The 24,160-nt window shown below is 45.4% G+C and overlaps 1 protein-coding gene and 1 long non-coding RNA gene across 6 annotated transcripts; both read right to left on the reverse strand.

Moving 5' to 3' along the window:
• Positions 1 to 158: 158 nt before the first annotated feature.
• On the reverse strand, positions 159 to 14,495 carry LOC111942390 (membrane-anchored junction protein). Of its 5 annotated transcripts, none has more exons than XM_086846596.1 (8): positions 13,670 to 13,801; positions 13,335 to 13,380; positions 11,970 to 12,045; positions 10,098 to 10,223; positions 8,777 to 8,808; positions 7,893 to 8,002; positions 452 to 506; positions 159 to 280 (listed from the first exon to the last, which is right to left on the reverse strand). In XM_086846596.1, the coding sequence occupies exons 1-8, from the start codon at positions 13,768 to 13,770 to the stop codon at positions 236 to 238; spliced, it is 591 nt and encodes a 196-aa protein (XP_086702722.1). In that variant the 5' UTR covers positions 13,771 to 13,801; the 3' UTR covers positions 159 to 235. The 5 variants fall into 5 exon arrangements, with proteins under 5 accessions (XP_086702722.1, XP_086702721.1, XP_086702719.1 ...); XM_086846593.1 differs by lacking the exons at positions 159 to 280; positions 452 to 506 and adding exons at positions 4,112 to 4,699; positions 14,429 to 14,495 and having other exon boundaries at positions 13,670 to 13,790; XM_086846594.1 differs by lacking the exons at positions 159 to 280; positions 452 to 506 and adding exons at positions 4,112 to 4,699; positions 14,425 to 14,480 and having other exon boundaries at positions 13,670 to 13,790.
• Positions 825 to 4,124, reverse strand: LOC147651110 (uncharacterized). The gene is made up of 4 exons (XR_015275106.1): positions 3,707 to 4,124; positions 3,257 to 3,335; positions 2,239 to 3,069; positions 825 to 2,182 (listed from the first exon to the last, which is right to left on the reverse strand). It is a non-coding gene; the product is annotated as an uncharacterized LOC147651110 (long non-coding RNA).
• Positions 14,496 to 24,160: the final 9,665 nt, after the last annotated feature.

Here is a 24,160-nt window from a genome sequence, read left to right on the forward strand (position 1 = left end):
TGCCATAGTGAGAAAAGGCATGGCAGTGTTTCAGCCACAGGGTGATGCCTGCATGGCCATCAGCAGAGAGAGGTGGGGAGTGGCACATGGTCACAGCGAAGCCAAGGTAAAGATGCCAGCACCCACTGTTGGCCCTTTGTGGAATCCTCCATAAAGGGGCATGTGAGATGACAGAGGACTGGAGTCCTGGAGAAAAGGCAGGGCATCCCTCAGGCTCACCTCTCAGAGGCTGAGCTTACCCCCAAGCTTGTAGCTTGACAGTCAGAAAAGCTTGTGTCATCTCAAAAAAAACATAATTCATCCCTTTGCAGTCTGGAGAGGAGTAAAAATTTATTAGGGTGATGCAGGGAAAAAGGAGACTAATTACCTGCAGGCATTTTTATGCTTGCCACTGTAAGGGTCCAGGACTAAATAGGTGCTGTTGTCTCTTTCTGAATATTCTGTAGCTTACCTTTTCAAATCCATGCTCTGCTTTACTCATCTGGTGAAGACACTCTGCTCCAGTTCTAAAGATAAGCAAATAAAAACTGAGTTTACAATAAGTCACAAGAAGGAATCAGCTACTCCAAGTACATCACTAGAAACCAGGACTATAGTAGGACTCTACTCAACAAGATAGATACCCTTAATCTGTATTTGTACTCATGTTTCAAACTCTTCCTTAAAAATGAAAATATGCACTCATTTTGACTTTTTATGACAAACAAGCAATTAAAAAGTGTTAAATGAAAAGGGGGATGAGCAGATAGCCGAGAGAGCTTGTGAATCTTACAAGATTACTGTTGCCGCTGAAGATGAATAGATCACGCGGACACAGGCTGAGGTGTGGTGCAAGAAAGAGCAGAGTTTATTTTTCCTCCCAGGATTTCTAGGCTTCTGACCATGGCCAGGGATTGGATGGTCAGGATAACACTTTCTCACTGCACTGGCCATGAGAGATGCCCGTCACAAGACGTGTAACAGAAAGAATGTACACATATCTATGTTTACAGTTACTGTCCTGGGAAAGTCTTTAGAAAACTATGTTAGCAAGCTCAGAAGCTGAGTTTTCAGGGCGACATCTCACCCTTTTTGGTTTAACAAAAAGAAAAGAAAAAAGAAAACTGAACAAAGAAACTAGCAACATTATAAACAATCAAAAGGATAAATAATAGGAAAATACAATACTCCATACAATCAGAAGGCTGTAATTTCAGGGTGATAACTCACCCTTTCGTTATTACAAAAAAACCCAAAAAAACCCCAGAAAAACAACAAAACTCAAAAATAAATGACACGGTTGTCCAACATCAACACCTGCTTGTGGATGGCTCTCAATTTGGTCACGGAGGCAGAATCCACGGCCAAATAGAAAGGTGCCTGGGAAAACATATGAAATGCTATGACAGCAGCCCGTAATTCTATCAATTGGGCTGATCCAACCTCATGACTCTCTAAAAAAAAAACCCAAAAAACCAAAACAGCGACATCAATGGAAAGATTAATGTAATAAACTTGAGGAGCAGAAACTGCTCACAGAACCTCCTCCAGCATCTACTGTGCCTCTGGGGTCAGTGTCAGAGGTGACTTTAAAATCAGAGTCCCCCTTTAATAGCCCAAACAAGGGAGACAGTTCTGTCGTGGTCAGTCCATATAAGGACCCAACCATGTGAAAGTCCATTAATATCTGGACACCATTCATGCAGTGTCTGCACTGAATGCAAAAAAATAAAATAATTGCACCTCCAAATGCAGGACTGTTTGTCCCAAAATCATTTTGACCCTCAAATAATTTCAGGGAGGTTGTAGAGATGAGCAGCAGGAAACTGCTCACAAACTTCAGAGAGGGCTAGAGCCCCATATCATCGGCAAATGCTGGCAAATTTTCACAAGCCTTACGGCAAAAATCTCCATTGATATCTCTGTGTGGGCTCAGCATTAATGATAGCTGGCACCAAAAAGACAAACTTCGGTCTGTCATCGGGATGCAAAGGAATCGTAAAAAACAGTCTTTCAGATCCACAATGAGGACTAGCCAGTCAGCAGGAAGCATGGCAGGTGAAGGCATGCTAGCCTGCAACATCCCCATGCTTTCCATCATAGCATTAACTTTCTGGAGGTATTACAGCAACCCCCATTTCCCAGACTTCTTCTTGATACAGAAAACAGGAATGTTCCAGGGACTGGTTGAAACTCCAGATCACTGTGATCCAACGGTTCTTGCATCAAGTCACGGATGGTGACTAAACTCCAGATCACTGTGATCCAACTGTTCTTGCATCAAGTCACGGAGGGTGTCTAGTCTATCATGAGAGAAGACAACAGAAAATGCTGAACAAAGAGTCAGTCTCAAGTTCTTCTTTGTGTTGAATGTGTCAGCATCGCGTCCATCAGCAAACCTGACAATCGTGATGTCCATGCCAGTGTCAAAACCCACGGAAGCTAGTCTCTGACAGCATTTCACCAAGGATGGACCAGGTGCAGACCCGTTCAGGATGATCCCAGGTTGTCAGAACAGCAGTCCGTGAACCCAGGGAGGTCCAGGGAACCCGAAGCCACCATCTCCTTGCAGCTGGTTCTCAGCTCTGCGAACATAAAACTCAAAAGGCACAAGGTGAGCAAATCCAGGTCCCGCAGGGATAGGAACAGGAGGCAGGAGTGTGGAACCCATGGCAGAAATGCACCCCAGGAATTCCGAATCAATGTCCCCTAGGTGAGCAATGGTGCCTTGGGCAGTGGTATTCAACCACGCCACAAGAAGAGCGCTCATGGCCTCACCCACCGCACCAAAGCATTCGGAAGCACATGGAATGCCTGATACGCTCAGCTGCACAGTCATTTTACAGGAGGACAAAGTCCACAGGCCAGCTGAAGAAGCTCCAGCAGCCTGGGACCCCTGGCCCATCAAGGCCACTGGCTCCGTCCCCGCGGCATCACCACCCGAACCAGTGGTAAACAGCTCAGGACCTTGGTCTGCCGCGGCCGCAGGAGGCGGCGGGGGAGGGCCGGCTCCAGCCGCAGGCTCGGGTGACGCCTGGGAACCCATGGCGGGGGGGTTTGGAGGCAGCTCAGCACAGCCCGCCTCCAGCGCTGGGAAGGACCGAGGCGCCGGTACAGGCACAGCCTGCGAAGCCGCGGCATTGTCCTCCTCCGCTGTTCCCTCCAGGGAACAGCCCGGGCTCGCAGGGGGAAAAACCGGCAGTGTGGGGTCGGCAGAACCCGGCCCGGCGTCCGCAGCACTCGCAGAACCCATCTCCACGCCCCACGAATCCGGAGCGGGGGGGGGCAGCGCTCGGAACCGCCCCTAGCAGCGTCTTTTCAGGGGCAAAAGGTCCAAGAAGCCGTGCCGGCTGCTCCTGCACTGGAACAGCGTGCGCGGCCGCCGGCGTGGGGCCCGGGCCCATCCCGCCCCCCCCTGCGGGGCAAGGCACGGCCCAGCCGCGGCCGGGACACGGGACCGACCCTGAGGTATCCGCCAGAGCCGGCGCCGCCCCCCGTTCTGGCACCCCCCCCTCGGTCTGTGCCGGGAGGGCACGCGGAGGCGGCGACCCCGCCCCGGGCTTCCACCGCCGGGGCGCGGGCCGAGGCGGGGTTACACCCCCCGGGTCCGTGGCGCCCCCGACGGCTCGCTGGCAAGGCTCCAAGCCCGCCTCAGGCTTACACCGCCGCGGCGCGGGCCGAGGCGGGGTTACGCCCACCGATCCCGCGGCGCCCCCGTTCAACCCACCGGGGGCCCCGGCGATCCCGGGGGAGCCGACCTCGGGACCCGACCTCAGAAAGCACCTTCGCCAGATTCCCAGCAGCCGGAGCAGCCGGGGCTGATAACCGACCAGCAGAGACTCGATCAAGGAATCGCCTAAAGCCTCCCAAGCCGACTGCGAAAAAATCACTTCAACCACAGGGAAAAACCCCTCAAGTCTGCCATACTCACAGAATCGCTGAAACTCAGCATACGAAACATCAATCCCTCTTTGATCATACACTGCATACCATATCTCCAGAACCAGGCCCTCCGTAAGAGAAAGCCCAAAACCATCCATAGCCACAGGCTAGACAGTACCCTGTAACACACGTCAGGGTTCACCAGATGTTGCCGCTGAAGATGAATAGATCACGCGGACACAGGCTGAGGTGTGGTGCAAGAAAGAGCAGAGTTTATTTTTCCTCCCAGGATTTTTAGGCTTCTGACCATGGCCAGGGATTGGATGGTCAGGATAACACTTTCTCACTGCACTGGCCATGAGAGATGCCCGTCACAAGACGTGTAACAGAAAGAATGTACACATATCTATGTTTACAGTTACTGTCCTGGGAAAGTCTTTAGAAAACTATGTTAGCAAGCTCAGAAGCTGAGTTTTCAGGGTGACAGGTTACCAGGGCAGATAGCAAAGAACCACAGAAAGATCTTGCAAGGCTTGGTTGTGGGGCATTAAAATGACAGAGGAAACTCCATATGGAGAAGTACAAAGGGATGCATGTGCAGAAAAACCATCCCGGCTTCACTTGAGGTGATCAGAATCACTGGCAGTGTCACTTGGAAATTCTGATTTCTCAATGCTCAGTAGCACCCCAAGAAAACCCAACCCCCCCAAGAGAATTTAGGAGCAAAAGAGCTTGTCCAGAAAGAAGACAGAGAGCTGGTCTCACTACAGCAGACACACTCCTTCCTGGGGCAGGGAAGATGCTCAGCCTGAATGAGCTCTCCAGTATAACAGTGTAACTGGAAAAAAAATGACAGAAGGCTTGAAGCTAATGCTCACAAATTTGATTTTGAATTCAAGCATACACTTAGGAATTATGGATTGTTGTAATCATACCTGCTGAGGCAAGATACAGGACCTACAGAGAACTGCTAGACTGGATCATGAAATAGTCTTTTTTCACCTTGTATTTTATTAACCTACAACTTGATTGTCTTTGGCTAAAAGAAATAAAAGCATTCTGAATCCTGGGCTCATTCCTCCCTCATATCCAACAGTTGTACTGCGAGTAGAAACAAGCCAGGGGGATGGGGGAGGGATTAAAGGACTACATTTGCATGAGCAGGAGAAGAACTGGCTTCAAACTTTGTTAATATCCCTGCATGAAACACATCTGGGAATTGGGAAGGATATAAGGCAACAAGGTAGATGATTGCATATAGTCTGTACATGGGAGGGGAAAGGTGTGTGTAAACACTTCTGACCATGGATGGATCCACGACTGTTTGACACATACTTGTGAGGATCTGTCATGGAGTTACTTTACCTTTAAGGGAGTTGGAGTTGCTGGGAAGTGCTTGGAGTCTTTTCTCCTGACCAATTATCGGTCATTGCTGGGAATTGACAGTAGTTTAGGCCATTGAAAAGTGGGATCAACTTGTGAACCCTACCTTAAAGTGTAAAAGCAGAGCTCTCTGAGCTCTCTCTTTGTTTCCTGGCTGTGACGGGTGGCGGAGCTCCAGGCCTCCTGTTCCCTGCCCAGGCCATGCGGCCGGGCGGGGATGGGGCTGGGCCTGCCCCGTCTCCCGGCCGGGAGATGGGGGGGCCTGGGGAAGGTTTTCTCCGGGCCGGGCCGGGCCGAGCCGATCTCTGGCTCGGCTGCAGGTTTTGCTGTAACTAATTCACAAGAAACTGCCCAGTGAAGAAAGAGAGAGGCCCTGGACTTGCAGCGAGTTAGAGCAGCGACTACACGCTCCAGAGCAGCCATGAGGAACTTTCCATCACAGACGGCTCCAGCTCCTGTTCGGCAGAGATCTCCAAACCATCTACAAAAGCCTGGGCAAGATGTTAACTCTTTCATTACCCAGATGAGACTTACGGATTAATCTTTTTATCCAGAGAGAGAGAGAAAGAAAGATCAACATGAAAAGAGACTTTATAAACTACCAGTGACAAGAAAGAAAAGAAGCTTCAGGAAAGGTAGAGAATTAAGAAGATGCTTTAATTAAGCTGAAATATCTCCCTGTTAAAACTATGGAGATGGACAATGAAGTCCTGAAAAGAACTCCTTTAATTCATGATATAGGATCTAGAGAGGAATAGTGTTCAAAGTGTAAATTTGAGTAAAGAGTAATTATAGTATAGTGAAGTGCTGAGAGATTAAAAGCCTTGAGAAGCAATGAGAAAACTGTTGAGAGATTTGAAGCCCTGAGAGGCCATGAGAAAACTGTTTTCTGGTGAAGCTCACAGAAACAGATGAAAAAGACTTTTTTTTGCCTTTGAATAACTTATCCTTAAAAATGCTATCTCTAGACGCATGGCCCATACATACTTCAGAGTGATGTGAAAATGGGAGGAGTGAACTCTAATAATAGCAGCTCTGAGCAGCTAACATTTGAGCAATAGAAAACTATAACAGAAATAGTTTTCTTGTGAGAAACTCCATAAATTAACAGGAAGAAACTTCTGTTTCTCTATAAAAATTGGTAAAAAGACTAGCAAGAATTGGGACTGTTTTAACCATCAGAGTTCCAGAGTTTTTATCTCTGTTGTCATGTGAACAAGAGAATAGTGGGTAGATAGGGGATAGAAAGGTTTTTCTGGAAGTTTATTCTGGTGTTCTTATTATTGTGGTTTGTCAATAAACTTTTTTTTTTTTTTTTTTTTCCCTTTTAAGTTGTATGTCTGTTTTGCTCTTATTCTAATCCATATCTCACAACAAGAAGTAAGTAATTTTCTTAGTTAGTGGTTTAAAACCACGACAGGATCCAATACAGGTATACATTTTCTTCTTTTAAAAAAAATAAAAGAAGCCTGCCAGCCTGAAAATAACACTGGGTCTCTGAGAGGTAGTCAAGAACTAAGCCCAAGGTTAGCCAAGAGCCAGTTCTGTACCCCCACACTGAAGGTGTCCAACAACACCCTGAGCTGAATTAGGCAGAGCTCTGCCAAATCACTGTCCTCAAGCAGTGATCTCTGCCCTCTGCTCAAGGCTGCTGAGGCACCTCTGTCCCAGTCTGGAGCAGAAACCCCAGTACATGACTGGGACTCACCGGGGTAAACTGAGGCTTTGAGAGATGAGGCTGTTTAGCCTGGAGAAGGCTTAGGTGGGATCTTACCAATGTACACCTGATAGGAGGGAATGAAGAACAGAGAGCCAGGCTCTCTTCAACCCTCTTGTCTTCTGGCAGGACAAGAGGAAAAAGGCACAGACTGCAAAACATGGAATTAAATTTGAACACAAGAAAAACCTTTTTGACTAGAACTGTGGTCATACACTGCAAGTGGCTCTCTCTCACAGTTGTGGTGGTTCCACCCTCAGAGTCTACTCAAGACCTGAGGGAAATTGCTTTGGGTGACCCTGCTTGAGCAGGAGGGCTTGAACTCGATGGTATCAAAGGACCTGTCCAACCTCAACCATTCTGTAAAATCCAAAGCTAGAGATCTACTTGGGAATCACCATGAGAAGTATAGCTTCTCACATGGTGAAGTTGTGGGAGAATACTCCTGTGTACACACAACATATGCAATTTCTCGAGACTTTAAAGCAGTTGGAAAAGAGCAAGTTCCAAGGTGTTTTGCCATCAGCCTTGAGCCAAGAGGGCAGAATTCATCAGCTGGCTCAATGGAGCAGGCTGGGAGGCAGGTGGAAAACTGGTTCCAGTTCTTCCCTTGCTGTCCTAAACTCAGGTGTGCAAGTCAGTGCACTGTTCTGTCTGGCTGCTGAGCTATCACCTCACTGTGACTCAAAAGGTGATGTGAACACAGAGGAATTAAACAGGCAGAGCTTTGGTGAATGGTATGGGAACTTGGAAAGTACAGGACCACTTTCTTCCCAATATAAGCAACAATGCTTAGATTGTGTTACCCAAGGAAGAAAAGGAAGAAGAAAAATGGGGCAAAGGATTGCACAGAAATGAAACATGAAGAAGGTACAAGAGACATTAAAAATATTAATATGTGTCCTGGGAGACTCTTTTGGAGTCAACTGACCTGTCCATACATGATTGTGGGCATGAGATATCATCTCTGACTTCCACTCTTCTCCTCTTCACTGTTTCTTTCGTTGCAGTACTTTCTGACACTTCGTTTCTTCTCCTGACCTTCAAAACATTGCAAACTGGGTATTGATAACAATTGATTTTGACTTTTCTATTTTAGAACAAAATTCATAGTTAATGTACATTCATATTTTGCAAAAATTGTCCCTGCTTATACACTGAAAACCAAAAAAGGATTCAGGACTGAAGAAGCAAGCACTGGCAGGTCAGCCAGAGAATTATGCTCAACCGTTTTAAACAAAGTATTTCTTTCTAGGATATCTTATTTCCTCCATTTTCAGAGGACTGCCAAGGAATGTAAGTAGCAGGAATGCAGAGGTAGAAAAAAAATCCGTAGGGGAATCTGGACACTTCTTTGGGGAAATTTGGATTTGAATTATTCTTCTTTAATTCACTTCAGACACTTACCTATATTGAAAATAAACCTACCCTGAGCTCTCATTACACAAAAACTCCTCAAATAAGCATAACTTTGCTGTTTACAACACAGTACCTGGGGAACTAAATTACTCAGCAATATCAACCTCACAGATTCTTCCAGTGAGAAAAGACTGGACAGCTCACTCAGGCTGGCAGAAAATCCGGGGAACTCAAGGCAGCAGGCTCTTAGGTCCTGATACAAGACTGCTTTCCAGGCCCAGCAGAACTACCACAAGAACTTCTCTCCCTTGGATGGTTCCAGGTGAGAATTTGGTGCCACTTTACACTGACTGACTAACTCCTAGTAGTAGGAGAACTCTAGCATTGCCTAAAGGCATATATTCTGCTTCTCAAGAATACTTAGAACAACAAAAGAAAACCAGATGCACAACTTACAAGCTTATCACTGCCCTTTTTTACTCCTTTACCTGCAAGAGAGGTATAAAACTTGGTGAGTATTTAGACTGGACTTTAACCAACTGAAAAATACATTTTTGCACTGCAGTTCCTCTTCCAGGAGCAAGATAAACTACTGGACCTGCACAAGATACACTGAAATTGAAAATGTTCAAATACAGCTCTTCCTGAACCAGAATTCCTGGCTATGAACACCAGATATCAATGGGATGTGACAATTGCTTGTCTTCAAGAAGTCAAAGGTGTCTTCAGAAGACAAGGGCCTGAAGAACAGTTAGCATCTCACTGTGCTTTGGGCACCAGATGGAAGATGCAAGGACATCTGGAACACAGCCCCTAGAGAATACTGGCCAGCTGTAGGATGTATGGGGTTCACATGTATTTCCCTGAAAACAAATCCCCACCAACAGAAATTTGAAACATCAAGTCTGAAAGGAACAGAGCCTTATAGTGATCCTAATTTTAGAACAGTAATGCACTACAACTATCTGGATAGGGCAATTAAATACTGGAACAGGTGTAGAGGGAAGTTCATGAACTCTCCATGGCTAGAAGCTTTTACATCCAAACATGGGATGTTTGATAGTCTAAGAAATTGCTAGTTGGCAATTTTATAAAGATCACATTATCTGCTAAGCAGTCATTAAAGAAAAAAAAAACAGTAACTTTTTTCAGAGCTTGATAATCAGAACAGGAAATAGTAAGAATACTCAGTTTTCACAAAAGAAGTTTAAATGTAGAGTCCCACAGAGGCCTTAGTTGCAGCCTGAGGTTGTTCAGAGAATTCACAGAAAACCTGGAAAACGAGACACTGTTGAGGGGAAAATGTTTGCTAATTATATAAAAGAGGCTATTACCATGATTACTATCATTATTTTTTTACAGAAATCCATTCTTTCTTTAGTAAAATAGCAACAAAGAGTGGGATGTTCTCTGTCAACAAACATAGTAAAGCACAAGGAAGAAAAAGGTGTCCCATATACATGCATGTGCTGGCTCCAGCCCAATGACTGACATTAAAAATGAAGGTTGGGAGCCAATGGGCACTGCTTCATAAAAATACCAACTAAAGAGTCAGCTGTGGTTGGAAAGACAACAGGAAATTCAGGGAATTTTAGAAAAGCAATGTGAGACAACAAAGAACACCCTGTTATGCTCTATTTCAGACTCATGGTACAGTTATCCCACAAGCAGTTTTGCTTTCTCTGATTCAGATACAGTAGGAGAAGGAAAAGAGAAAAGCAAGACATAGATCACAGATGTTTCCCAAAATTACCCAAACAAAATCACAGTGACTTACCACAAGATATACTTCGCTGAAATGAGTTCAATTCTAGGTACAACTTACAAATGTAGGGATAAGGCACAAGATGGACATTCTCATGTTTGAATTTCATCTTTGATACTCGCTCCCATTTACTCAAATCTGAGAAGAATGGTAAGATTTAAAAACACAACACTAACATTTCAAAGGAATACGAGTCCTGAAGATATCTCCTAAAGCTTCAAAAGACACAGCACACTGCACATGTGCACAAAGGAGCAAATACAACCTGCTACTATGAACTTGTGTAACGCACTACAGGAAACACTTACCCAGGTTTACTTATCCACACTGCCCCGTCAGTCACCTGTATTAAGAGTGTTCTGTTCCCTTAACTGTGTCTGCCTTTAGTATTGGCACCCTCCTGCAAAAAACCATGCCAGGCTCTTCTAAACCTATGAATAAAAAAAACCCCTCAGCAGTCTTCCCAATTAAAAAGGAATTATTTTAAAATTTTATTTAAAAATTTTATTTAAAAATTGAAAAAGATTTGGATTCATAGAAGCAGCATCATTACTTCACAGTTCAAAACAGGGGGAAAAAGATAATTTACATGACAGCCACCACAGTTATAGCCTTTCCTTCATGTGAGTGCAGGTCTGACATCCAGGAGCTTCTGCTTGGAAGAACAACTGGTGCTGGACATGTCTCTTCACACACCTCTGATCTCAGGGAGAAAAAGGTGAAATGTATACTGTCAGTCCACATTTGTTAGCAGAAACTAACATCCCAGGGACAGACGATGATGAAACATTGATACAATCAGTTCCTTTAAGGACTGAAATTGCCTGGGTTTTGGCTTGAAGGACTCATAGCTGGTGATTAACAGAGTCACTCTACAGAGAGGAGCCTGACACACCAACTGAAAGACAACTCCTCATGCCAGGCCTCTGAGCTCACAGTTCTCTTCCAGGCCCAGTGCTGCCTGAGCATGTGGATGGACTTACAAGCTCTAGAAATACAAGTTTGTGAACCAAACACTCCTCAACACACAGGCAGAACTGGCTGAGCTTAGAGAAGCAAACCAATAATGGCTGGGTTGGCTGCCTCCTGTATAATGATGCTCTTGGCTACATTATCTTCCTGCCTCTAACAGGAATAGGTTGCTGTCGTATGTACCTGCTTCAAACAGAGAAAGAGGATGGCCTCATTCCTGTCTGCTATTAGGAGGCATAATGCAGTCTTCAAAGACAGGAGGGGAATGCCTTGGAGCTCTTCATGACTCCTGGGCACTCAGAATCACAGGAGGTGATGCCAGATCTGATCCAAAAGCTGACACACCTTTAAGATGGAAAATGCTAACATTTAACTGAATTACTTTTCTCTTCAACAAAAGCCTCAGGAGAGTAACTTCTTAACCCATTACACAACAGCAACTACAACAGAAATATGAAGTCATCTCTTTTTTCAAATTACTGTTGTTTTAAATTAACAATCTGCAGAATATGTGGCAGACACAACTAAATTCTGTCCAGTTGCACAAGCCAGAAGACAAAAACGAAGGCCAGTCCGTGCATTCTGATGAAAAAACACCTAGAAAGCAGAGGAGCCTGCAGTACAGCTGCTAGCTAGAATAATCCAATCTCAAATGCCACAGCACTTCTATATCAAAAGTGAAATCCCAGGAAACCACACTCCTCAAAAGCTGTGCATGCCAATATTCATGTATAGTATCAGCTTCTCTATGACCATGCTGTGCAACTGCACAGAGCTTTTACAGCACTGTCTGTGGACAGCAGCCCAACGCCTCTGCAAACTTTAGGGAAGATGGAAAAGATCTGCTGACTGGTCCCAAAGGAGACAAGATACAAGTCATTGAATCTTCTACGAGTAGGGAAGAAAGGATACATGGAAAGACAGTGAAGTGGTCTGTAGAAAATGGATGTAAATCATCAAGATTTCCAAGGATTACTCGAAAAACTTCCTGAAGAGGCCAAAAAAATAAACAAAGGAAAAATATTAAAAACATCGTCACAATTCCACTGTCAAGTACACTTTCAAGGCTTGGGGAAAAAATTAACATTACTTTACAGTTTCTGTGAATTATGGAAGACCAGGTTTGAATTATGGAAGACCAGGTTCTATACACTCTGCTTTTCCTTCTCCCCTTCTCCTCCCCACTCCCACCTGCCATTTTAGAGTGCACTGCACTGACAGACTCATAGAAATTTAGGTGAATGAGTATCTTAATCTAGAATTAATATAGAAGAATTACTATGGAAAAATGAGGAAAATTATATTTAAGAAGCTTTAAATTTAAGGAGTGTCATTACATTTTTCCAGCAAAACACACATAGCATTTACCTACTCTTCTTTCTCTGAATATTGACTCAAATCAGTTACAAGGGAACTGCAGTTAAGCCCCAACAAACTCCTCCTCTACAAACACAAAACTTTTTCTTGTAATACCTTTTAATATTTTCAAAAGTGAAAAAAAATGTAATTCTTCCTATCAATTAAAATCAGCACATTTTCTTCAGTAAGGTTTTTAATGCTATTACTATATTCTGAATATCTTTAGAAATTAATAGGAAGGAACATTTTTAAGCAGGCAATATATTTGTCTCAATTTCTCAGTAATGGCAGAGTCCTTCTTATGTCTCAGGAAGAAGATAATAACACAACTCATCAATTGTGACCATCAATTTGTGCTTGGACACAAAGCAATGGCATCCTTAAAAGAACACCCATGGGTTCCACAGCTGCAAGGAAAACGCATGCAATTTAGCATTAGATTAGCCTCCATCAAGCCAGCCCACCAGTATTGCCACAGCTCCTGAAAAACCAAGGGGTATTAACAGCCAGTCAAGCCTGACAACTTGAAATTGATGGTCAGTTTTGAGGTTGAGACTAAAATCCTGAGAAAGAGCTCCTGCAAGAATTACTCTGAAGAGGAATCAGATAGAAACTGTCACTAACTCAACAGGAAATGTTGAAACATGGAAACAGGAGTTTCCATTTGTCCAATTTTAAGAGTCAGTAGCTTCTTTGGAATATTTCAAACAAAAGCATGACTCTTCTACACTAAATTTTGTCTGTTGAGGAATATTTTTCATTAATGTATTTTTTTTTTTTCCACACTCAGACTCTCCAGGAAGTTCCCCATTATTCACACCTGAAATGCTGCATTTGACAAAATACTGTCAGTGCCATAACAAGCATTTGCTCACCTAACACCCATCTGAGGTCCTATGGACCTGTCTCAGCTCCAACCTCTGACTCCTTGGCAGCACTTTCAGTGAGACTGAGATTGGGAGAACTGTGAAACAAAGAGAGAGCTGGAACCATCCCAGTCAAAATGCAACAAAGCTACGTCTCATGTAAGAGTTTAAACAGCAACAAAACATAATTCCCACTGAACAGGAAAAAATACTTAACAGGCAGATTAATTCCTCATTTATTACTCTTAAAAAACATCCCTTATTCTAAGGATTGCTCTGTGCGAACTTTCTACCCACTTGTATTCTGTGTTTTAAGGTCTTGTATTAACTCACTACCACATGCAGTCAACAGACAGCAGGCTGACTTCTTGGCTTTAACACACGTACCTGTTGAAGTTGCCATACCGGATTTTAAACTTGTACACATGCCTGCCAGCATGAAGAAACCTTGTTTCAGGCAATGGATAGGTGAATGGTTTCAACGACATCTCTCTCCCCGAACGCCAGACTAGCAAAGCAGGACAGTCAAAGGTTAAGTCCTAACCCCCCTCACCACATCTCGTTCTGTCATACGAAAAGATTACATGCAGGTTTTTTTCTCCAGGGGACATCAGCAGAGAGAACTCTCCTACCAGTCAGCAAAAGGCTGATCGGAGTGTCCGTTTCAATAGCGCCTATTTTTGAGCAGTATCCGAGGACAGACCTAGAGCAGACGGTCACCCCGTCTTCAGCTGTGCTGCCCTGCACCTGTTTCTGCCGAGGTCCCTGGAGCTTTAGTGGCCTCCCGCCCCGGGGCCGGCAACCCCCAGCCCCCTCCGCAGAGCCTCATGGGGCCCGCGACCCCCTGAGAGGGAGCCCCGGCTGCCGCGGATCCGGGAATCCCCGCGAGTCCGGCCCGCAAGAGCTCGTTGCTCCCCGCCCCCCCCGCACGTCCCCGCTGCCCCTCAGCCGCCGCCGCCGGCACCAGCGGCGAGCAGTGCCCGGCTGCCCCCGAGATGGGGCGGAGAGCCCAGACCCGCTGGAGCAAGGCCGGGCCCCGTTGCGGACGCCGGCCCAGCGTCTGCCCTGCCAGACGCGAGATGGCGCCGCCTTCCCAGAGTCAGGGGCGGCCTGAAAGGTCTTCGGACAACTCCGGCGCCTACCGACCCCCCTCCGCTCCGCGTCCACCGGGCCGGGGCTGCCGACTGAGCGGAGCCGAGTGGCGCCCAGCCGAGCCCAGCACAACCGAGCCGAGTGGAGCCGAAGCAAGGCGAGCCCAGCCGAATGGAGCCGAACTGAGCCGAAGCAAGGCGAGCCCAGCCCAATGGAGCCGAACCGAGCCGAATGGAGCCGAAGCAAGGCGAGCCCAGCCCAATGGAGCCGAACCGAGCCGAATGGAGCCGAAGCAAGGCGAGCCCAGCCCAATGGAGCCGAACCGAGCCGAACTGAGCCGAAGCAAGGCGAGCCCAGCCCAATGGAGCCGAACCGAGCCGAACTGAGCCGAAGCAAGGCGAGCCCAGCCCAATGGAGCCAAAGGGAGCCGAATGGAATCAAACCGGGCCGAATGGAGCCGAAACAAGGCTAGCCCAGCCGAATGGAGCCGAACTGAGCCGAAGCAAGGCGAGCCCAGGCGAGCCCAGCCGAGCCCCGATGCAGGTAGCGAGGAGGGACGTGGCCCAGAGCGGGTCCGCAGCTCTCCAGCCCCTTTCCTCTGAGGGGTAGCGGAGCAGGACGTGGTGGTGGCGGATGCTGGAGCTGGGCGGGCTTGGGCTGCTGAGGTGGCATCTCAGATGAGACAGAGGCTCCAGCAGGCACTAGACCTGCCACGAGAGGGGCTGGGGGTCGATCCTTAGCTACCACAGCACGTCTTTCTTTTCCTTTTCTGACTCACACAGCTCCTCTTCTGCTGCAGCCCCTAAATGTTCCTTTATGTAACTGGAACATTTTATATACTACATCTTTTTAAGAAAGACTGGAATTGAAAGATCTTCCCTCTTCCCACGGTGTTAATACCCAGGGACTTACACAGCGTCCCTCGCCATCCACTCAGTGGGATGATCTCAAGTGCAGTTCCTATAAGCAGCTGCACGATGCAGCCCCTCAGCATTGGTAAAGACATGATGTAGAGAATAATTCAGCAGCTGCAGAACAGTTCGATTTTCACTGGCTTTTGGTTTTAAGAAAAGGAAAATAAGCTTAGGGAGTCAGGAAGTGAATTGACACATGAATTTCATGCACAAGCAGGAAATCGATAACTACGGGGAAATGATGTTCAAGCAAGCAGATAACGCAGTGGAAAACAAGCTTCACTAACAAAGCTAAACCCACCCTTTTGGGTGCATCTCAGCAACAAGGGCTATGTCCTGCTTGAGCTGCTCTTCAATAGCAAATGGGCGGCTCTAAGTTGGTTTTACAGTAGGATAGCACCCTCAGGAATCCTACTGCACTACTGCCAGATAAAGTGACCTCAAAAGCTGGAATCCAATTCATTATTTTTTAAATTGTCTTAGCACTACTGTGCTTCCTGATATCCTCTGGTCATTCCTGGAACACTGTATGCACCTCCCCCTCTTACCCATACTAGAGAAAATGCTGAGGGGGGAAGGCTTGCAGATGTAGTTCATCAAGTTTAACCCACAGCCACCTTTAATGTATGCCTGTCTTTCCAACATTTTCATGTCCAAGATCAATATATTTTATACACTACGTTCTTGTGCTCAATAGTCCATTGATAGGAATAAATGAGGAAAAAACCTGGTTCCATTCCCCTTCTCTAAGAAAATTATTATATGGCTTCTTTCAGCTGTACTCTAAAGAACTGAGATATGTGCCATGCAAAACTATTCAAATTAATGCCTAAGATGTTTAGGCACTTAGGAATTTTATTCCATTTTGTGTTTCAAAACAATTCCAGTAAACAAATATTTTTGGCAATAAAATAATAATCCAGTAATAAAGTATTTTTGGTTTATATAAAACACATGGTAAGCTCTTAAGGTGAGGTTTGGGCACAGGAAGTTGTCTGAGATTGACTTTTTGTGACAGCGACATGGCAATACTCTCTGGTGAGCAATTCCAGTATCTCCCAGTCCTGGCTGCTTCTGAAGAGAATCTGTGCCAAGGCAGGGGAAGGTACTTAGGCATTCTGAATATTTCTTTGTATATGCTCTGAAAAATGTCATTTGAACATAATATGTGGGAAACAGTAAAGGTAAGAGGACTTTCAGAAGCTGTGAAAATAGGCCTCATGAGAGAAAAAGCAGAGAACTTAGAGCTAGCTGCAGCTGCAAAGCCTAAAAGTAAAGAAGGTACAATATGCAAGGACATGAAACAATAGTTGAGTTGTTAGGCTTGGCTAAGCTGGACCTTAAGACTGCAGAAAAACAAGCTTACAAAATAGTAGAAGGTTTTAAGCTTAGTAATAGAATATAACAAACTGTTAATAGAAAGCAAACAAGCATTGTTTGGAGGTGTACATGTGCTTTTAATGTTTGGCTAGAACAACTGTCTGTAAGTTTTAGCAATATGCTATTGCGTGAAAAACTTATAAAATGTTCTGTAACAAAGAGATTTTGGAGCTGCTTGTGGTAGACGTGAGCTTGTGCCATCTCCTGTGTCTATAGCTGAGACTGGTGCCTGAAATAAAAGCTTCAGCCGGTGGTCCCATCCCATTTGTGAGAAAATTACCCTCCAACAGTAATACTTGAAAAACAGTGAATATGGCCAATGTGATAATTTAACAGTGTGACTGTATTTTTAATTTAAAAAAAAAAAAAGTTGTTTTCCAATACTTTTTAAGGGATTATTATGAATATCCTCTAGACAGGTGGTAATGTCTTGCTCTGCCTTGGTAAGAAAACCCAGTGTTCTTCAGTCAGTTTAGCTTTTGTGGGCCTACTCTGTTAGAAAAAGAATTTGTTTCTTTTCAATGCTTGTTAGACCACCCAAAATTTTTTCTTCATTCTCTCGCTGTTATATACCTAGATGTGACTTGTTTGAATGTGTTACCAACAAGTTTTCAGGTTTATCTTTCTGCAGGATTACTATGGAGGAAAAAAGCCTCAGATGGGAAATGCTTGAAGATCTACCAAAAACATTTCAACACTGTGCAGGAATGCTCAGACAGAAACTATTGTTGTACCAAAGATAGGCACGTGTTTACTATAATTTGTCTCTGAGAGGTAAATTCATTCAGGTAAGGCTTTTAATTTCTTATGTATGTAATTTTTCAGTATGTAGCTGAAAAGACCAAGAATTTTGTCATTGTCTTAATCCATATCATAAACCAGAATCAAAATACTAAAATAAATGCAGCAGACTAGACACAGCTATTTGGAAGAAGTTAGAAGTGAAACCAGACCTTTGCATATATTTGTTCTTGTACTATATACACTCTAGAAACTGGATACATTAAAATTATATTTTAGCAACATTAGAGTATGGTAATTTGCTGTATTCACAGAACACATAAAAGCAATTACCTAATAGATTTTCAATACATTTTAGTATTTGATAAAGTTCTGTGTTATGTATGCAAGAATATAATTTTTAATGTTAATGCCATTGTCGTGGTTTTAAAGCAGTAACTAAAAAATCAGTAGAAAACTTACTGATTTCTTGCTGTGAGATGTGGATTAGAACAAGAGCAAAACAGGGGTAAAACTTAAAAGGAATAAAGAAAGTTTATTAACAAAAGTACAAGAATAAAAAAACTAAAATAAAACTTCCAGAAAACTCCTTTTTTTCTCCCACTACCCAACCATTCCCTTGTTTACATGACAACATAGAGACAAAAAACTTTGGAACTTTGGTGTTTAAACAGTCCCCAATTCCTGCTAGAATCTTTTCATCAGTCTCTGTAGAGAAACAGAAGTCTTCTTCTGCTAATCTATGGAGTTTCTCACAAGAAAACTATTTCTGTTACAGTTTTCTATTTCTCTGATGCCAGCTGACCAGAAATCTGTCATCAGATTTTCTCCTTCCATTTCACATCACTGAAGTGTGTATGGGTCCATGAGTCTAGGGATGTCATTTTTAAGGATGAGTTATTCAAAGGCAGAAGTTCTCTTCATCTGTTTCTGTGAGCCTCCCTGGAAACAGAAGTTTTTTCTTTGCCTCAAGCAGCCTGTGATAGACTGGCATTTAAGAAAACAAAGAGAAACACCAAAGGAAGTTAAAACCGCTGGAGGCTGGTGGGAGTTTGTCTCCTAGCCAACAGCTGGCCATTTCTAAGAATTGACAGCAGTTTTAACCATTGAAAAGTGAGATCAACCTGTGAACACCACCTTAAGACCTAAGCCTGGGAATTTCTTTGTTTCCTGGCTGTGAAAGGTAACAGAGCTCCAGCTGGCTTCCCGTCCCCGGCCCAGGGCATGCGGCCCGGACAGGGGCTGGGCTGGGCCCAGCGGCTCCAGGCCGGGAGATGGGGCCTGCGGGGCTTGCCCTGGGCTCTGGCCGGGCCAGGCCGGTCCCTGGCTCGGCTGCAGTTTTTGCTGTGACTGAATTCACCACAGACTGCTGAGTAAAGAGAGAGAAAGCTCTTGACCTGTGGCGGGCTGAGACAGTGACCACACTCTCCAGAGCAGCCATGAAGAATCTTCCATTGCAGACAGCTCCAGCCGCTGCTCCGGCAGAGATCACAAAACCATCTACAAAGCCTGGGCAAGATTTTAACCTTTTCATTACCCAGATAAGACTTGCAGATTAATCCTTTTACCCAGAGAGAGAAAAAGAGAGTAATCAACATGTAAAGAGACTTTATAAGAGACAGTAAAGAAAAGATTTAAGCTTCAGAAAAGGTAGAGAATAAGGAGATGCTTTAATTAAGCTTAAATGTTTTTCTGTTAAACCTATGGAGATGGACAATAGTGTTCTGAAAAAAAACTCCTTTAATTCATGACAGAGTATATTGGGAGGAATAGAGTGTTCAAAGTGTGGATTTTGAGCAAAAGGTGGAGTAACTGTGATACAGTGAAGTGCTGGAACAGGGCGGGGAGAAGTAATAGTTGAAGATTTGGGGCCTTGAGGGGCAAAGAGAAAACTTCTGTTTCCAGGGAGGCTCACAGAGACAGATGAAGAGAACTTCTGCCTTTGAATAACTCATCCTTAAAAATGACATCCCTAGACTCATGGACCCATACACACCTCAGAGTGATGTGAAATGGGAGGAGAGGACTGATGACAGATTTCGGGCAGCTGGCATCAGAAAAATAGAAAATTATAACAGAAATAGTTTTCTCGTGAGAAACTCCATGGATTTGCAGAAGAAGACTTCTGTTTCTCTACAGAGACTGATGAAAAGATTCTAGCAGGAATTAGGGACTGTTTAAACACCAAAGTTCCAAAGTTTTTTGTCTCTATGTTGTCATGTAAACAAGGGAATGGTTGGGTAGTGGGAGAAAAAAAGGAGTTTTCTGGAAGTTTTATTTTAGTTTTTTTATTCTTGTATTTTGTTAATAAACTTTCTTTATTCCTTTTAAGTTTTACCCCTGTTTTGCTCTTGTTCTAATCCATATCTCACAGCAAGAAAATGAGTAAGTTTTCTAGTAATTCTTTAATTACTGCTTTAAAACCACAACAGAGCCCCAAATCTTCAACTATTACTTCTTCTCCTCTGTTCCACCACCTCACTGTATCACAACTACTTCACTGTTTTGCTCAAAATACACACTTTGAACATTCCATTCCTCCCAATATACTCTGTCATGAATTAAAGGAGTTTCTTCAGAACACTATTGTCTATCTCCATCGCTCTAACAGAAAAATATTTCAGCTTATAAAGCATCTCCTTATTCTCTCTTCCTCATCTAAAACTTAACTCTTTTCTTCACTGTCTTTTATGATTTTATGATGTCTTTTTTTATGTTGATTGTCTCTCTCTCTCTCCGGGAAAAAGGAGTAATCTGTACGTCTCATCCAGGTAGTAAAAGAGTCAAAGTATTGGAAAGCTGCAGATGTTCATGGTGTCAGGTTTCAGTTCAGCAGCAGAAACTGCAAACCCAGTCAGGCCGGCCGGCTCCGTTTCTCTTCCCCCCGCCCTCTGCAGCCTTGTCCGGCCTGGACGGGGGAGGGGGAGGAGGCCGAGACAGAGCCTGTTACCTCTTCAGAATCAGGAAACCAAAGAGAGCAAGAGAACCCTGGCTTTACATCTTAAGGTGGTGTTCACAGGTTGATCTCACTTCTCAATGGTTAAAACCACCACCAATTCTCAGAAATGACCAATAATTGGTCAGGAGAAAAGACTCCCATCAGCCACCAGCAGCTTCAACTTCCTTAGCTCCCAAAGCTATCTTAAAGGTAAAGTCACCCTATGAGAGCCATGATGTCACAATTATTTTATTTTGAGGAGTAGTAGATTAAAATTGTTATTTATCATGGGTTTTACAGTCAGGAGTGGTAATTTAACCAAAAGTGTCGAAATAGTTCCCAAGCTGCATGTTATCAGCTTATTATTAGTTTTCTTTGAATAGCAGAAAATGAGACATACTTGATTTGTTATATATTGCAATTCAAAATATACTAGTATTAAATATTAATGTCATTACTGTCACACTATGCTTGTGCAGCTGTGGACATCATCAAACCTAAAATAAATACAGAATTTCTGCTTATACTCATTTATGTATTAAAGCTTTTATTTTGTATTCCAACACAGGAGTATTTGCTGTTGTTATATTTTTATATTCCAGCCCAGAGCTGGAAAAAAATGAAAGAACCCTGGTAGTATGCATAAGCTATGAAGTGAAAAGATTCTTTCCAACAGATTCCAGCTCTGCTCTTTGTTTGAAGTAAAAGAGGAGTAAAACTCTTCTGCTGGTCACATCGAACCAACGTAAGTTTGAATAGTCTGTGAAAGACAGAAGAGTATAAAAATTATTTCATTTTATAGTACTTACAGCCTTGTAATTCAGCCATAGGATAATTATGCTGTAATTTACTTGATTACACTCAATTAATCAAAGAACTAGAAAAAGAACTGGAAAATAAGTTTTTCTAAAACTAAGTTTAAAAAAAGTAAATTAATTTCATACACAAAGCCATGTAGTAAAAATATAGTCATTTAAACTTCTCAAAGCCCTTTGATAATGGAGCCCTGCAGCCTAGTCACGTGCAGTGCAGCCTCAGTTTCCTCTTGGAGCCCAAATCTGCTAAGGGTCAGGGCTGGGATGAGCCTTCACCCAGAACTGGCTCCAAGACTGATTGGGAGTCAGTCCAGAACAGGGCTCACACGAAGAGCAAAGTCTCAAGGCCAAAGCCAAAATTTCATCAGGTTGGATTGGTTTTAACACTGAATTGTAGCAAATTTGCTTGTCCAGTAACATCACTGTTACCATGAAACTTTACATGAGCTCTTAAATAACCTCTGTCCTATCATGAAATGATTGCCAAATTTTGTGAACTTGCTTTGCCTCTGCCTGCTGTTCCTGGGGCTGCTCTGGGCCAGGCAGCCTCAGTGGCAGCCAGCACTGGCTGCAGCCCGAGCGGGCTCCCCAGGACAAGGCCCCGCAGTGAAGAGGCCAAAGAAAGGCCTGGGCAGTAGCAGAACTCTCAGCAAAGTTATTTGGGCAATGAAGGACTACCCACAAGTGCACAGCAGCATGACTGTGGACAAAAATCAACAACTTTCCATCTCATCTCGTAGAGCTTCCAAATCCCAAAACAGCAGCATATCAGGGACAAGTGGCACAGTGAACAGTGTCACTACTGTGCCTATCATGCAGGACCTGTGGACATCCTGGGGGCAGACAGTTCACTGCATCCTCGACATAGACTCCTGTTTCAGTGATAACATCTACAGAAGCAATGGGCAGTGTGAGCCCGTGCTGTGCTCTGCTGCTGAGCTGGCAGCATGCTGGATACGGCCAGGACGTTCTCTGTTTGCCCCAGAGCTGGGGCCTGCAGGCACCTTGCTGCCCCTTGGCACAGGCTGTGCCACCCAACAGAGCCCAGAAGGCCAAGAGCAGAGCCCAGGGACAGCGCAGCCACTTGGGCAGTGGCTTCTTCCAGGGACTCAGGCCAAAGCCATCCCTGAGCAGCCACAGCCATCCCTGACCCTCCCTGCTCTGTGACAGCTCCCCCAGCCCAAGGGGACAGAGCCAGGCCCTGTCAGGAGCCAGTGCAGGCCGTGCCCAGTTGGGAGCCAGGGCTGGCTGTGGCCCTGGGCTCATGGCAGGGCTCCCACTCGGGGCTGCTCCTGTGGCTTGGGCCTGTGATTCCAATGGCCTGTGCATGCAGCACTTCAAGCAAGTAATGCCTGGCTCTTAATATTAAAGTTGTGTTAAAGACATTTATTCCCAACTTTGACAAGATGAAAGAACTGAAGCCAGTTTTTGTAAAATGCCTGCATAAGCACTACCATAAATCACAGCCAAAAGGTGCCCCACAAGGTATCCCACAAACATGGACCAAGCAGCTGCTGATCCTTCTTCAATCCTGGCTGCATTGCAGCCCCCCAAGCACCAAGAAGAAAAGGCTCTTACTTAGAGCAAGCAAACTTAACCCTCTGCCAGGACACAAATTTAGAGGGCAAAAAATTTAAAAACACCACACCAGCAGCCATGCTTCCCAGTGAGAAGGGTTGGAATTCTCTGCCCCTCAACACTTCCCCAGCAGGTTCACAAAGGTAACTGGGATTGAAGCTGTGCCCTCAGAACCAAGAGAGCCAGCCTCCCTTCAGGGTGAGAAGCCACTGCCCCAATTATACCCCTGGGTGCCTCCTGTGCCCCAGAGAATGGCCATAGCTGTAAATGTGTGTTTGGCTGCAGCACAGGGCCAGGCTGAAGCTTGGCAGCCTCATCAGACCCCACAGCTGCAGCCATTCCCTGCCAGGGCCCTTACCTGGCCTAGCCCGGCCTGAGCAGCCCAGACTGGCCTCAAGGGATGGGCTCCACCTGCCCACTGTGCCCACAGGCAAGGCCCAAGGGCTCGCAAGAGGTTTTCTCCAAGCACTGCAAAACCTCAGCCAAGAGTGTCCCCTTTGCTGTACTGAGAAGAGCAAAAAACCCTCTCAATTAAACCCTACTGCACACCTCATGTGGGAACACTGCACACTTCAGGAGAGAGCCGAAATTTGCCCTGCGTGCCTCATGAGGTGCAGGCCCAGGTGATGCCACTGAAGGAAATGTGCCCTCAGCCCAGGGACGCTCAGCTTGGACTCCCCCAGCCCCTCGGGGCCCCACCGCTGGTCACAGCAGCCCCTGCCTGGCTCCTGCCTGCCCACACCGTGGTCAGCCCCGGCTTGTTGTGTCATTCCCCTCTGGCTGTCAGCTCGGGGAGTGCCCACTCCTCCCCCGTACCCCACTCCGGGGGGAGCGCCAGAGGTTGAGGCTTTTTTCCTCTGTCCTTCCCCGCTCCCTGCCGGGGCCCAGGTTTATCGTTGTTACTGGAGTTTCCTTTTTCCAGACCCCTCTGTTTGAGTCCTTGCCGCCGGGGGCCGTGCCGACCGCCCTCCCCCTCTGCCCCGCCGTGGGGATGCAGCGGGGAGCCTGAGGGGACGGAGAGAAAGCGCCGCTGTCATTTCCAGCAGTCGGGGCCGCTCCGTGTTTCTCCGGCCCTGGCCCAGGAACGTGCGGGGGACTCAGCCTTTTGGTTTCCCGAGGATAGTGAAGTGTTCTCGCCGGTGGTCCCCGGGGCATTTCCGTCTCCTGTGTCCCATCTAAAGGAGGTCGGGTGACTGTCCACTGCCCCGCTCTCCCCGAATACCCAAGTCCCCTCCTGTGAGTTTACTCCTACACCTTTGTAGGCATTCGAAGGAGTCTGTGTCTGTTATTTCTTATCTTAGCGTGTTTAACATTGATTTGTAAAAAGTTTTTAAGTTTGCTAGCTGTGAAAAATAATTGGTTCTTTCTGAAACTCGCACCCTCCAAAGAAGTCCTGTTAAAATAATCAGCCCAGACCCCC

Source organism: Cyanistes caeruleus, chromosome 11 (genome assembly GCF_971803275.1).
Source record: "Cyanistes caeruleus chromosome 11, bCyaCae1.hap1.1, whole genome shotgun sequence".
Lineage (NCBI taxonomy): Eukaryota > Metazoa > Chordata > Aves > Passeriformes > Paridae > Cyanistes > Cyanistes caeruleus.

What these genes read in the sequence shown, in the direction of transcription:
- LOC111942390 (XM_086846593.1), bottom strand. Translation starts at nt 13,770, where the DNA reads ATGTCGTTGAAACCATTCACCTATCCATTGCCTGAAACAAGGTTTCTT. An exon ending in CGGTATGGCAACTTCAACAG is followed by an intron (nt 13,381 to 13,669) that starts GTACGTGTGTTA and finishes TTTGTTTCACAG; the next exon opens with TTCTCCCAATCTCAGTCTCA. An exon ending in AAAAGGGCAGTGATAAGCTT is followed by an intron (nt 8,003 to 8,776) that starts GTAAGTTGTGCA and finishes AATGTTTTGAAG; the next exon opens with GTCAGGAGAAGAAACGAAGT.